Source organism: Marmota monax, unplaced genomic scaffold (assembly GCF_021218885.2).
Source record: "Marmota monax isolate L192 unplaced genomic scaffold, Marmota_monax_Labrador192_F-V1.1 WCK01_AAM20220418_F8-fsc00028, whole genome shotgun sequence".
Classification (NCBI taxonomy): Eukaryota; Metazoa; Chordata; class Mammalia; order Rodentia; family Sciuridae; genus Marmota; species Marmota monax.
Genome location: NW_026694779.1, coordinates 7,941,256 through 7,956,074, shown reverse-complemented (window position 1 = coordinate 7,956,074; position 14,819 = coordinate 7,941,256). Strand labels below are relative to the sequence as shown.

Genomic DNA, 14,819 nt, shown 5'->3' with positions numbered 1-14,819 from the left:
TCCTCCTCTTCAGTGTCCCCCAATAGGCCTTCTGTTCCCGAGTTCTCCAAATAGAAATGAACCGATGAGATGTCACTGCGTGCCAATTTGGAAACAAATGATCGTTTTTACTGTTGAGAAGGAAACCAGTGGCACAAGTGGACTGGAGGGGACGGAGGGGAGGAGGGGCTGTGGAGTTCCAGCTCTCTGACATGGCCTCTGCCCTCCCACAGCCCAGCCTGTCCTCTACTGGTGTGCCCGCAACATGTCCTTCTGGAGCAGCATCTCCTTCAACCTGGCCGTCCTGATGAACCTGCTCGTGGCCTTCTTCTACCCGTTTAAAGGAGTGCGAGGAGGTACCGATGGCTTAAATTTTGAAAAAATGAGTAGATGCAACTGGACAGCTGTGACCTACACCCTTAGTACTGTCCCTGGAAGCATTTATGCCACGTTTAGGATCGCAGGTCCCCATTTTCAGGCAAGAATGAGATGGTAGCTTTTAGTTTTAAGTCTAACTTAAAATAATTTAAATAATCTATTACTATGTATGTGTTTTTTAGCCAAGAAAGAAAGAGAAGGAGTTATTGAACTTGAAATATCATCTTAACCCCATTTTTTTGTTGTTATGTTTTGGTTTGGGGTACTGAGGATTGAACCCAGAGGCACTCCACCACTGAACCACATCCCTAGTCCTTTTTATTTATTATTTTGAGACGTGGCCTTGCTCAGGTGCTGAGATTGGCCTCTAACTGGCAATCCTCCTACTTCAGCCTCCCGAGTTGCTGGGATTACAGGTGTGGCCACTGAGCCGAGCAGCATTTTTCTTTTAAATGCTATTTCAGGAAGCATGAGCACCCATGTCTGAAAAGGTCTGACAGAAACACAGGGCTGCAAGCTATTTTCTGAGGGGTGTCTGCCCTCACTAAGCTGCCAGGTGGCAGGGGTGTGAACAGGAGAGGGTTCAGTGGAGAACTCCATTGGCTGTGATGGAGGCACTGACTCCTGCTCGTCAAAACAGGTTATTTAGCCACTGCCTTGATTATGTTTGTATTTACCTTTGATTTAAAAAAAAAATGTTTCAAAGAGATTTTTATTACTCACTGTAACCATTTTCTTCTCTGGTTATTTGTGGCAGCACTCAGGCCAGCATCTGGGGACAGTGGGTTGACAGGCCTCACCTTTCAGTGTTAAGCTTTCTACAGTGGAATTCGTGGTCAAAGAAGTCCAGAGACTTAGCGCCCAGGCCTGGCCCTGCCATTCCACCTCCGGGCAGGCCACTTCCTTGGCTCCTGGTCACGTGCCTCTGCATTTCTGGATACTGACACCAAGCTAGAGGCTGGGAGACTTGAGTGTGGCTGTTGAACTTCCTGCAGAATTCAGGGAAAACTAGTAACCTAGTCATGGTTCCCTGGAGCCTCCTGCTTCTTTCCCATCAAATTTGAGACCCACTGGATGAGCTAATTGCTGAGGGTCCTTCTAACTCTAACATGGTGCCCTCTGAGTTGGCATCTTAAAAACCCATGGGAGACAAGGCTTCCTGTTTGGAAAACATGGGCTTCAGGATTTCATGGGGTGGGCATGTGGGACAGCAGGACCAGATCTCCTGGGAGGGAAGGGAGGTCAGTGTGACCTAAGGGGGCCCTTTCTGTCCTTCCACCATATGGTGACTGAAGTTACCTAAAGCACATCAGTTCACCCTCAGGTTATTTTTTCCTTTTGTAACATGTGTTGAAGGCATTTGCTATACTTAACCAGTAAACCTCTGGAGGAGAAGGCTTGTATTAACCCTGACTAGAAATAACATCTGGTCCATTGACCTGAAAATATTTTTTTGAGATCCATATCTGTTAGGGGCTGGAGTTACAGCTCAGTGTAGACCACTTGCCCACATGCACAGGTCTCTGTTTCTATCCCCACTGCCACAAAACACACACACACACACATACACACACAAGGATTTTTGGCATCTTAAGAACAGAATTTCCAAAATGTCCCTCTTGGTTGTGAATAATGACCTTATAGTGTGTGCCATGTGATTCTGTGGCTCATCAGACATGGCTGCCAAGAACAGCAGTGGCCTTAAAAGCTCCTTTTCAAAAGTATCATCTCCCCAGCCCCCTCCATCCCCTTTCATTTCAGAATTGGTGAGTTGTCGGGGCTGGGGATGTACCTCAGTTGTTAGAGTGCTTGCCTCGTATGCACAAGGCCCTGGGTTCAATCCCCAACACCACAAAACAACAACAACAAAAATCAGAATTGGTGAGTAGCTAAGTCTTTAAAAAGCGTGACACTTGGGCAGGCTCAGATGCTTCCTGAATTTGTAGGCATGCCATCATGATTAAAGCAAATGCAGTACTACTTTTTAAACTTTTTTATATGGAAGTTTTCTAATACACACATGAGTAGGCAGCACAATATAATGACCCACATGTACCTATCAGCCCAGCTTTAAAAATAAACATTTTGCCAGTCTTGTTTCATCTATCCCCCTGCTATATTTTCTGAAACATTTTAAAGAAGTTTAGACATCTTGTTGTTTTGACCATAAATATTTCAGTGTGCCTCTCTAACTTATAAGCATATTTTAAAATCTGTATAATCACCATGTCATTATCATATCTAACAGAACTAACAGTAAATCCTGTAATAGTCTGTCCAAATTCAGATTTCTCCAGCTGTCTCAAAGATGTCTAGAAATTCTAGAGTTGCTTTTTGGAATCCAGCACTCTTTTTTAACACGGCTTTTATAGTGGGGAGACAGGTTTTTACATTGGCCTCTTCAGGATCTGCATATATGGTTATATGTATTAGACTGAGATATTAAGTGGTGTTCATGTGCTTAAGAAAATGCAAGGTAAGCCAGACACTGGGAGAAAAATACTTAGAAAACAGGTATCTAATTAGAGACTTATATCCACAACATATGAAGAATCCTTAAAACTTAATAACATAAAGCCTGCCCCATTTACAATGATGGGCAAAGTATCTGATCAGAGAGTTCATAAAAGAAGATACATAGGACCAGGGGTGCATAGCTCAGTGGCAGGACTCTTTCCTATCCAAGTGCAGGGCCCTGGACTTGATCCTCAGCACTGTAAATAATAATAACAACAACATCAACACACATACATACAAATAAGCACGTGAAAAGACATTCATCATTACTAGTTGTTAGGGAAATGCAAATTAAAACCAATGAGGGCTGGGTTTGTGGCTCAGCGGTAGAGTGCTTGCCTAGCATGCATGAGGCACTGGGTTCCATCCTCAGAACCACATAAATGTAGAATAAAGATATTGTGTCCACCTAACTAAAAAATAAATATTAAAGAAAAAAGACATTTAAACACACACACACACACACACAATGACACATCACTGCAAATCTACTAGAATGGGTGAACTAAAAAGACCAACAATACCAAGTACTGGTGATGATGTGGGACCAGAAGAACACTCATATGCCATATGCTGATATGCACGGTCACTTGGGAAAGCAGTATGATAGTATCTTATAAAATTACACCTATACTTAAAACCCAGCAGTCTCCTTCCTCACCTTAGTCCAAGAGAAATGGAAACATATCTGCTCCAAGATTTTCACTTGAGTGTTCTGGTTACATTACTCATAACAGCTCCAAGCTGGAAGTAACCCACATATCCTTTCATTGTTGGATGGATGGATAGGTAAGTTATAGTGTATCCATTCTATGGAATATTACTGAGCAATAAAAATAATGAAATATCAGTAGAGTCACCTGACTGACTCAAAAAAGTTTGATAGGTGAAAGAATTCAGGTGCATAAGACTACCTACTTGTGTACTTTCCCCCCATTTTTATAAAATTTTAGAAAATGAAAGACTAGCATAGCAGAAGAGCACATCAGTGGGAGGGGTTGGGGCAAAACATGGAAAGCAGAGAGGTACAAGGAAACTTTAGGATGATGATATTTTGTATCTCAATTGTGGGCCCAGTTTCAACTGGCATGGCTACATACACTGCCAAGACTCACCAAATCCAACCTTTAAATTAGGTGATTTTTTTTTTTTCTTTTGACACTGGGGCTTGAACCCAGGGGTGCTTAACCACTGAACCACATCCCCAGCAATTTTTATTTTTTTAATTTTGAGAAAGGGTCTCGCTAAGTTGCCTAGGGCCTCACTAAGTTGCTCAGCTGGCCTTAAACTTGCAATCCTTCTGCCTTAGCCTCCGAAGTTGCTGGGACCACAGGCATGTGCCACTGTACCTGGCATGGGTAGATTTTTTTATTTAAATGATGATTACACACCATGAACTTTAGAGACATGTAAACTCCAGCCATTCACACTCTCTCTTTGGACAAAATATGTAACCCAAGATTCAGTTTCCTTCAGAGTAAAGTGGAGAGCTAGAGATGTGGCTCAACAGCGGAGCTCTTGTCTAGCACACGCAAAGCCCTGGGTTCCATCCCCAGCACTGCAAAAAAAAAAAAGTAGAGCTACCGGTAGCAACCTCACAGCATAGTCGAGAGGACAGATTAAATGACAGTTAACAACAAGGGGCCAATAAGATGTTCAGTAATTGTTAAATGTGCACAAAGTGACACTTTGGATTTCTGAAGAGCTTGTGACTCTTCGTGCTCATTTCTAATCAGCTTTTCCTTTTGAAGAATGTTAAGGGGCTGGGAGCGAAGTGGCTGGGTCTGGGGGAAGAGTTGTGGGGGGAGACAGTGCATCTGTGCAGGCATCTGTGGCCTCAGTGCAGAGGGCGGCCAGCAGCTTGTGCAAGAGCCGGAGTCTGTGTACTGGTCTCTCCCTGGACGGTGCTGCAATCCCAGCCATCCTGACGATGTGAAACCCCTTTATATAAGTGGCCTTAATCATGTATTGCTGCTTGTTTACATCCGAAGGAGACTCAAGATGTGACAGCATTTGCAATAGGGGTGTTTTATTTTTTTTAATGAGTGTTTTACAGAACTGTATTTTTAGCCACATTGGCTCGTGTTATATAACCAAGCCATCTCGTGGGACACTCTAAATAGAACTTGCAATAGCAAGAGATGACAAAAAGTGGTAGAGTCTCTTTGACTGCAGGGATAATCTAATTGTAGGATGATGCTCATGATACGGAAATTGTCTTCCTCTTTCCCTTGAAGAAATCCGATTCAGGCAGGGGACCTGCAGTGTTCCTTTGCATCACTTTTAATAGAAAGTAAGCTCAGGCTTCCTGTTGGTCCTGCCTGAGAGTGAGTCGGGACCCAGGTATGAGTTGTAGTCAGTGAACAAGCCTTTGGTGAGGGCCTCCTGGCACCAGACACTTCCTTCGGGGAATTTAGAGTCTGGAGAGTGAGAGAAACACACATTGATCATGTGGAGCTGGAGGGAACAGCTGGATTGTAAATTCTGCAAGGAGGAAGGGGTGGGGGAGACTTCCCAGAAGGGGTCACCTCTCAGCTAAACCTACCATGCATAGGAAGAAAGAGTTCCCCACGTGGGGAAAAACGTGTGGTGGTGGCTGGGAAGTCTGAAAACACAGATGTGACCGCATGTATCCGTGGCAGAGAGTTTGAGGTGACAGTTGGAACAGACAAGGCTAGCCGGGGACTGAAGAAAACGTTAGCAGAGCTGCCTTGACCTTTGCCCACACTCCAGGAAAGCACTGATCCCTGAGAGCCCTGCTCTGCCTTCCAGGGACGCTGGAGCCACACTGGTCAGGCCTCCTGTGGACAGCAATGCTAATCTCCCTGGCCATCGTCATTGCCCTACCCAAGCCCCATGGCATCCGGGCCTTGATTGCTTCCACAATTCTACGATTGATATTTTCAGTTGGGCTGCAACCCACGTTGTTTCTGCTGGGAGCGTTCAACGTAAGTATGAGTGTCCTGGTTGCTGCTGTTCATGGGTTAACGCCTTCCGTTCGGGTGCCTGGCATCTTAGCCTCAGCTTTCAATCCAAGAAAAAGAAAGATTTTGCCTATGTCAGCTGCTAAAAGAGCAGAAGGACTGGGTACAGTGGAGCACACCTGTCATCCCAGTGACTCCGGAGGCTGAGGCAGGAGGATCGTAAGTTCAGAACCAGCCTCAGCAAATAGGCAAGACCCAATCTCAAAAAAAAAAAAAGTGGGGTGGGGGGATTGGGGATGTGGCTCAGTAGTAAAACGCCTCTGGGTTCAGTCCCCCATTATCAAAAATAAAACAACAAAAGGAAGAGATGGTCACGGCTGCACACTCCCTCTCGGCCTTCTTGGGGCATTCGAGCCTCCTGGTGCATCATCCAGGCGTCGACAGGCTCAACTTTAGGGACTATCCCTCCCGGGAGTGAGGCAGATAGGGTGATACATGCTGAGATTTCAGGTAGCTTCGGCAATCTGGCCAAAGGTTTGCCCATAAGTCAAACAAGCAGATATTAACCCCGCACCATTTCTGGTGGGAGCCATGTAGAAAAGAGGAGAGAGGTGAATGGGAGTGTCCAGAGCTGGTGGAGCAGCTGGAGAGGTAAGAAGAGCACCAGGGACAGTTAGTGAGTCGGTGGTGCTGCGGGAAATGCTGCTTTGGTACGCTGGAGAGAAGTCCCGTGCCTCTTCAGGAGCAATCGGGAGGTGGAGGTAAGTGACGTCAATCCATTCATGGGACAGGGTGTCTGGTGAGGGGAAAGATGAAATTTGGCCATGTGAGATACTATCGGTGTCTGAAAGTACCGTCCAGAGTTTTGTATCCCGAGTGTATAAGGAAGCTGAGGTCCCTGTGCAACAGTGGAGGTGGTTTTACCAAATAAGGTAACCATGTCCCCAACTGGGTCTTTTTATGGCGCAGGCAGCAAGAACTCTGGAGAGGAGACCATGTCGAGAAGATAAGCTTAGCGGGAGGAATCAGGGTTAAGTTGTGTCTTGAAGGGCACAGCCAGAGAACAGGAACCGAGAAGAGCATTCTGGTTGTCGTAGGCCTCGTTGGCCAGCGCAGAGCAGCGAGGACACCTGGGTGTGAGCCAGAGATCGTTAGAGATTGAGGTGGACCTCATTCGTGGTTGTGTGTATGAGTCGCCTTTAGGAAGAAGCTTTTAGACTTCATCCTCAGGTCCACATTTCTAAAGTATGACCCGACTTGATAAATGTTGGGTCAAAACAAAAAAAAAAAAGTAGTCAAGTCATTGTGAGAAATTAAATAAAATTGAAGGGTATCTCTGACCAGAGGACTTTTCAGAGACTTTAATATACTTATATGGATTTTGAGTCTCCAGGAAAGGGAACTCACATATTTGTGTTTCCCACGTTTGCCTGTGATTGTTTCTGTTGTTGTTGTTTTAAGTATTACTGGGGACTGGTTTTGCATCGAGTAGATGCTGGGAAACTCTGTTCCTATTGGTGAGAAGTGTTTTTGAGCCAAGCCATTGGTACACACGAAGGTATTTTTCAGAAAGGTCATCATTGGTGTGTGGACTCCGGAGGCAGGGAGGCCCTGGGGTGATTTTGATCAGGTGTGGCCAGCCTGAGCCCAGGTCGTAGTGTACAGTATACACTGATGGGAAGGAAAGAGTCCTGGGTGGGGCTTCAGAGTCAGGGCATTCCCCCACCGAGGTGCAGCTGGGTCCTCTTCTTCAGGACAAGAAGGCATTGTGTGACGGAGGAGACCAATAGGACTTCAGGTTTCCAGTCAAGGGTGACTGAGAGAAGAATAACACTGGCTAAAAGCTAAAAGGAAGTCATGAAAATATTGAGTTTTCGTGGTGAAAACACATTCACATTGGTGACTTATTGGGCTTGAGATGACAAGATGTGCTAATCCTGTCAACTGTCACATATGGAAAAGCCTGGCCAGAAGTGGCAGAGAGATGTTGGTGGGGAGGGGGATCACCAACAGCAAGAGGAAGCTATTGATGAAGAAATACTGGATGGGTGGGTGCGTCGATAGATGGATGGAAAGGAAGACCTCAGTGTCTTAGAGGTCGTCTTCTCTGGACTGCCTCACTCTCTTTTACTCCAGACTTTAATCATCCTGTGGTCATCACTTCTGTAATGTAAATCGCTTATGGGAAAGTCTCAAATTAGACAATTTTCTTGTGTAATAATAATTGCTAGAGGAGGAAAGAGCCAGACAGTTATTAATATTTAGAGGAGATCTGAGAGACAGACCAACCACCAGAAGCATATGGGAGAAGGAAGATGGTCGTAGATAAAGAGAGGAGGAACGCTGGAGGTCTGAGAGCTGGGGGAGGCTGGGCTGGTGTCCTGCACATTGAGCGTGCCGTTGTCCTGAGAGGGACGGGGTGGTGAGCCCTGTTGTGCTGTGGGGAGCTCAGACAGATGCTCAGAGCAGACAGGGGAAGATGCAGATAGAAGATGGCAGCCTCCCTGGGGGACTTGACAAGGGCTGCTTCTGTAGCAGGGTGGAGCTGGAAGCAAACAGAAGGCCAGCCAGGCAGAGTGGGTAGGGAGTAGACAGCACGAGACCACCCATGTACAGGAGATGTTTGCTGGGTAGCAATGGAAGTTAAAGGATCAAGTGGATTCGGGGGAAGTGGATTGCTTTCCTTCCTGTTGCGATGACAGGAGCTGTTGCATCCAGTGATATTAACCAGTATCCTAGTACCCTCCCTGCCTCCTTGGACCTTCCCCAAAACCCCATCAATATGCATCATCCAGAGTCGGCAATGTGTGCCCACCCTAGGGAAGACCCTCATCAGCAAAGATGAAAATATTGGGGGAAAAAAAAAAAAAACGCAGATTGCACATCGGAGCCCCAGAAAGCCAGAAGTTCTCTTGGGTACTGCCTCTCTGATTGCTGAGAGGCTCTGTTACACTGACCTGACAGGTTAACTGGCAGAATTTTCCCAGCACCTGAGGCCAGGGGAGCTGGGGTAGCAGAAAGTGGCTTTACCAAGGGTGTCCAAGGTGCTTTCTGTCCAGCCTCCCCCGATTCAAGTTTTTCTATCAACCTGTTGAAGCGATGGACTTCTAGTAGCGGAGTTTCTAGCAAAGGTGGGACTGTTGTACAGAGCAGATCAGTTAGGACTCCTTCAGTTACAGGTACCAGAAAGTCTATGCAGAGGAGACAATGGATTGGTTGATTTTGACCAAAAAAAAAAAAAATCAAGAGCCTGGCTTCAGGCATAGCTGATTATAGGAGCTCAGACAGTGGCATCAGGGCCTGTTGCTATGTCCCTTCTTTCAGATCTGTGTGTCCTGTGTACTGGTTGTGCTCTCTGGATCTGTGGTATGGTAAGAGGCTGCCAAAAGCTCCAGAGGTTATTCTGTCTTGTTAAGATCAAGGGGAGAGACAAAATTGTCTTGTACTGCTATGCCCGGGAAGGGCTCAGTAGACTTTATTGGCTCCCTTTGGTCACGTGCCTATCCCTGAACAATGCAGTAGCACAATCCCAGAAGATTCCAGTACTCTGATTGCTCAGGGTGGAGCCCCACCCAGACCTCAAGAACCGATTCCTGGAAAGGGATGGATCCCCCAGGGAAATTAGAAGTGATTCCCAGAAGAAGGGGCCGGGAAACTGAACTCATCTTGACATTACTTATTTGCTTTCCCCCCAAAGTTCTTATTTTCCCTATAAATTTAGAAGCACTGAAAGACAAGAATTGCCTGCTTCTCATTAAATTGCAACCCTATAATGCCTAGAATGTAACAGATTCAGAAAACACTTCTAATCATGCTGATCATGAAGTTCGTGGGTAGAGGTGACTTCTGTGTTTGACTAACTCACGTAAGAATGTTAGAAATGATTCATATCTCATTTTGAAAATCATAATCTCAGTATGTGTTAATTTTGTTTTTGCCATATACAAATGCTACTTGATTACCATTGCACATGACATCGTTTGACTACTGTGCAATTTGTAATATGCCTGAAAAAGCAAAGTAGTGAAGTGACTTGGAACTACAGAATGGTTCTTGGACACGGTGGGCACTTGGCACCAAAGCAAGCTCTTGTCAGGCGGTGGAACCTAACTGCATTTGCGCGAGAATCTCCCTGGGCTCACACACACACTTTGGCATGGTCTGTGCCATCTAACTCTTCTGTCCTGGTTCTCAGGTCTGCAATAAAATCATCTTTCTAATGAGCTTCGTGGGCAACTGTGGGACGTTCACCAGAGGCTACCGAGCCATGGTTCTAGATGTCGAGTTCCTATATCACCTGCTGTATCTGTTGATCTGTGCCATGGGACTCTTCGTCCATGAATTCTTCTACAGTTTGCTGGTGAGTACCAGGTGTTAAGATGTTTACGTGTCCTATGCCTCCTCTCGTCAGAGACCCTTCCTTGTAATGGCGACTGATATGCCTGGTCCTGCAAGGTCAAGCCCCCCTATACCCAGCCTTTGGGGAATCTGAGGTGCAGAGTAACACTGTGCTCCAGGCACAGCACACCTGTCACCTGGCACCACTGTATGAGGGTTACTGTCTGATTCAGGAGCTGTCCCCTCAACATCCATCTTGGTTTCTCAGGATGAGCCAGCACCTACTGAGGACAATATTCATGAGCCTGTCCTGTGCAGTCTTTGTGGGATCCATTTCTCAATGAACTATGCAGTGACCATAAGAGTAGGAATGACTTGCCAAGGCCCAGGAGATATTTTCAGTAGAAATTCTTTTTGTTCCAACTGCACCACGTGGTTAAGGTCTATCACGGGAGTGGTTCTGACTCCTTTCTTAGCAGGTTTTTAAAAATTACAGATCACGTAACTGCTTCCTGTCCTGTAGTTAAGAGTAACCTAGATCTGTAGAATTGGGGAAGAGAACTATCTCCTTGGGCCTGTGTCACATGACAGAAACTGTAAAATGACTATTATACACACCAGGACTAGGAACATGTATATAAAAATGATCAAGGCCTCGTACTGATGAACAGAAGGAAAGCACTGCAGGGAGGTGCTACCCATGGGACTCTGTGCCTCAGATTCCCCACCTAGGTGTGAGAAGCATACATCTCATAGGACCATGGCAGGGATTATGTGCCACTGTTCATGTCCACGTCATAGAACCGCACAGCCCGAGGGTCACTAGCCACAGATGGCTCTGTCCTGCTTGTCCTGCTCTGTCCCCTTCCCATCCACAGCGCCATGAAGAGTTCGCCAGGATTAGCTTACTCCATTAGTGGTGGATGTTGGTGGGCTAAATGGAGTGGATCCTTTTTTCTCATTTTAAAACAGGTCTGGCTGTGCTCAGGTTTTGGGCAAAGAGGTCTCAGGCTGCCCTTGTTATTGCCATTACCTGGTCTGTATCAAAAATATTTAGAGCCTTGTGTCCATTTCTGAGCCTTTTTGTATCATGCAATAATGTTCCTGGAGGGAGATTCAGCTTGTGTGTCAAGGAGACCCACATCTGCCAATCCAAAAATCATCCTGTCCTGCCTGCCAGTGGCAGGAGCACAGCTGGTCGTGTCTCATGTCCCTGCTAAGGGGTCTCTCCCGAGAGGCAAGAGATCCCCTTTAGGAAATTCTGGGGAATGATGTTGGTCAAATCGTATCATTATACTGTGTGCATGTATGGATATATAAATGCAAATCCCACCAGTACGTAAAACCCGAATGAACCAATTTTAAAATATAGGAGAAAAGAAATTGAGGCTTGACAAGATCAGGTGGATTTTGTCACCCAGTCAGTCAGTGGCAGACACAGGATGGCACCTCAACACTGTAGATCCCCAAGTCTATTCCCCTTTCATTTGGAACATGTGAAAAGGTCCCCGCCTCTGTGAAACTGGAATTTCGTGTTCCATTTTGCATTCATGTTATCAAATCTCACTTGTCACAGAAAGTTAGAGAGAAACTTGAGCTTGAGACCGTATTGCCTGAGCTCAGTTCACCTTTAGAAAAATGGAATTTGGTTGGTCTAGATGGTGACAGATGGCTCTCTCTGTGCTTCTGGGACCTTTCTAAGCCCTCTGAACCTTGACGTGTCAGTGGCCTCAAGTGATAATGTCTGTCCCTTTTGGTGTTGAAATCAGACCTGGTAAGAACCACAAACAGAAGAGTGGAACTGTTCAAATGATTCCCCAAATAAGGAAAGCCAGGCGCCCACAGAAGCTGGGCTTCTGTAAAGGGAGAGAGACCTGCAGTATAGAAAACCCAGCAGACTGGAAGGGAGGGGAATCCGGTGGCCAAGTAAAGTGCCAGGAGCCCCCAAGAGATCTGATTGTGACCTTGGGCCTCCATTCAAGCTAAGTCCTTAGAAAAATATTAACATTGAAGAAGAAATGTACAAAGTTCATAAGTAGGTAATTAGCCAGAGGAGCAGTCCAGATGGGCAGCAAACACAGGGAGACGTTCATCTTTACTGCTAAACCAAGACATGATGGTTAAAATGACTGCAGGTCCCACCATAGATCTTACCTGTGATGTCTGTCAGGGGAAGTTAAAAAACACTATTGTGGTTAGTACTGGTGACGCTGGGGATGACATGGGGATGATTCTTTGCTGGTGTGAGTATGCATGGATCCCGCCTGCCTGGACGGTGGTAGGCTATGTGCTTATGTTAGAACATGTGACTCCAAGTTTTTGTTTCTGGAAATGAACCAAAGAGAAATAGACAAGTTTGTATAGAGGCATATACAGCATTGTTTACAACAACACATAATTTTTAAAATATTGACGACTTAAAAAAAAAAAGATACTGGTTATTTTTTTTTCCATACAAATACTAGGAGATCATTTTTGACATGAAAATGCTCATTACTGCTGGGCATAAGGGATTTTGGCTATGTACCAAAAATATTATGGTATAATATTTTTCTAAAAAAAATATGCATCTATTATATTTTTTAAAATGTGAGCAGGAAGTAACTTGGCAAATGAAGATAATCAGGTTCTCCTTTATGTAAATAGTAAATGTTCATTGTTTTAAAATCAGAAGTTCAAGAAGTTAAAAAAGGGGGGAGGTTGAAAAGTCACTTGTGCTTTCTGTGATTGGGAGCTGTGTAATTGCCATTGCTTTTGACGATGGAAAACAAGTCTCTTTTGTTATGGTGTGACAGTGTTTTTACTGGCCTCTTAGGATTGAGTTGCTAGAAAATATTTAACCAGCATTAACAGTAACGCTCAGCCTTTTGTTCCCTCCTCCATCTTCCTCGCTTCTTTTTAAGGACCCAACTTTGCCCAGTTCTCTTGGCAGAGCTAGTATTTAGAGCACAGATTGGTGTTAGAGCAGCAGAAAGGCTAATTGACCAGAAAATGACCTCAGATGATACAATTCTAAATTGGAAGGGACTCAGAGATCAGTTAGTTCAGTCCACGTATTTTTACAGGTGGGAAACTGAGGTCCAGAGACGCTAGATGGCTTAATCAACATCTCGTAACAAATGGGAAGCAGAGTCAGGAGCCAGACCCTTTCCACTGAATGGCTTCATGGTGACCAACAACCGCGGCAAAGGCTGGAGCTCTGAGAGAGGTTTCAGCGTCAGCTCAGAGGCTGTGCTGAAAACTAGACTCCAGCCAGGCCCGGTGGTGCACACCTGTGATCCCAGCTATCCAGGAGGCTGGGGCAGGAGGATCACAAATTTGAAGGGGGATGTTGTGTGTCACATGCTGAGGGCAACAAAGGGAAACCCAGAATTTAAAACTAAAAATAATAACCATATAACCCACTAGATTTCACGTCTAAGAGCAACCCCATAGAGCTCTCCTCTTGTAACTCCCCATCATTCCCCTGCTGCAGAGCTATAGCGCAGCTCTTGGAAATCTAGCCAGGGCCTCTCAGACCTCCATGGTTCAACAGGATCCTGCACTTGTCAGGAAGCCAGCTTCTTGCAAACGGTAGCTCCCTTGGCAAAGGCCAGGCCCAGACTGTAAACTGCAGGGGTCTCCCCCACCCTGGGGAGGACAGAAGGGCTGAGGCCTCCCGGTAGGTCAACACCATGACTGTCCCCGCCGTCTACTGATTATGTGACCTTGCCCCAGTCTCTTCTTCAGGAAACTGATAATTACCATGTATTGTCTTACTTGGCATGAATGCTGAGCCCTGGATACACATTGCCTGTTTACTGTCTGTAAACTGCATCCTCTGCTCTGCAAAAGGGATGGGGACAGTATCTAGCCCAAGATGGCAGTGAGGAGCTAAGATCCAAACCTATTATGGAGGCCCAAGGTCCTCACTGCTTGCAGCAGCTTGTATGATGTCTGCCTTCCCCAGCAGACACTTGGCTTCCGGAGGGCCGGGACTACGCTGGCTGGTCCTTAATAGAAGCAGTAATTATGTCCTGAACAAATGTATCCCTTTACTCTCTGCATCATACGTGCTGGATTTCCAGGACCCCTAGCCTGCTCCATGTGCACTGGAAATTGTTCCTACGTCTGGGTTCGATCCCCAGCACCATATAAAGAAAGAAAGAAATAAACAAAGGTATTATGCCCATCTAAAAAAGATGTGAAATGTTAAGATAATGCTTTTCAGTGTCCAAGAGGGTAAATGGTCTGTAAGCCTTGCTTTCACCATGGGGTAGTAATGTGTGCGTAATATAGAGGCTTCTTAAAAATTGACGTGCCATCTCTGTGTTTGTTTTGGAAGCTGTTCGATTTAGTGTACAGAGAAGAGACTTTGCTTAATGTCATTAAAAGTGTCACCCGCAATGGACGGTCCATCATCCTGACTGCGGTTCTGGCTCTGATCCTGGTTTACCTGTTCTCGATCGTGGGCTATCTTTTCTTCAAGGACGATTTTATCTTGGAAGTAGACAGATTGCCCAATGAAACAGCTGTTCCAGGTAGGTCTGGGATCTTCTCTCTCTTTATCGTTACAAGGATATGTCCTGGTTATAGCTCAGCTAGAGAACAGTGCCATTGGCATCGTAGGCCTCTCTAATGCCCAGAGTGTGAGTCATGAATACAGAACTTGGTTCTCCCTTTGCCGGAAGGGGGATGTTGTGT

At 45.7% G+C, this 14,819-nt stretch overlaps 1 protein-coding gene across 13 annotated transcripts in view; it reads left to right on the top strand.

Moving 5' to 3' along the window:
* The window catches only part of Itpr1 (inositol 1,4,5-trisphosphate receptor type 1), a 391,805-nt gene that overhangs the window by 261,640 nt on the left and 115,346 nt on the right, over nucleotides 1–14,819 (top strand). For all 13 annotated transcript variants that reach the window (XM_058572993.1, XM_058572995.1, XM_058572999.1 and 10 more), the window contains 4 exons: nucleotides 213–335; nucleotides 5,647–5,822; nucleotides 9,994–10,158; nucleotides 14,461–14,656. In XM_058572993.1, the coding sequence (XP_058428976.1) occupies nucleotides 213–335; nucleotides 5,647–5,822; nucleotides 9,994–10,158; nucleotides 14,461–14,656 (660 nt within the window). The remainder of the gene's footprint in view (nucleotides 1–212; nucleotides 336–5,646; nucleotides 5,823–9,993; nucleotides 10,159–14,460; nucleotides 14,657–14,819) is intronic.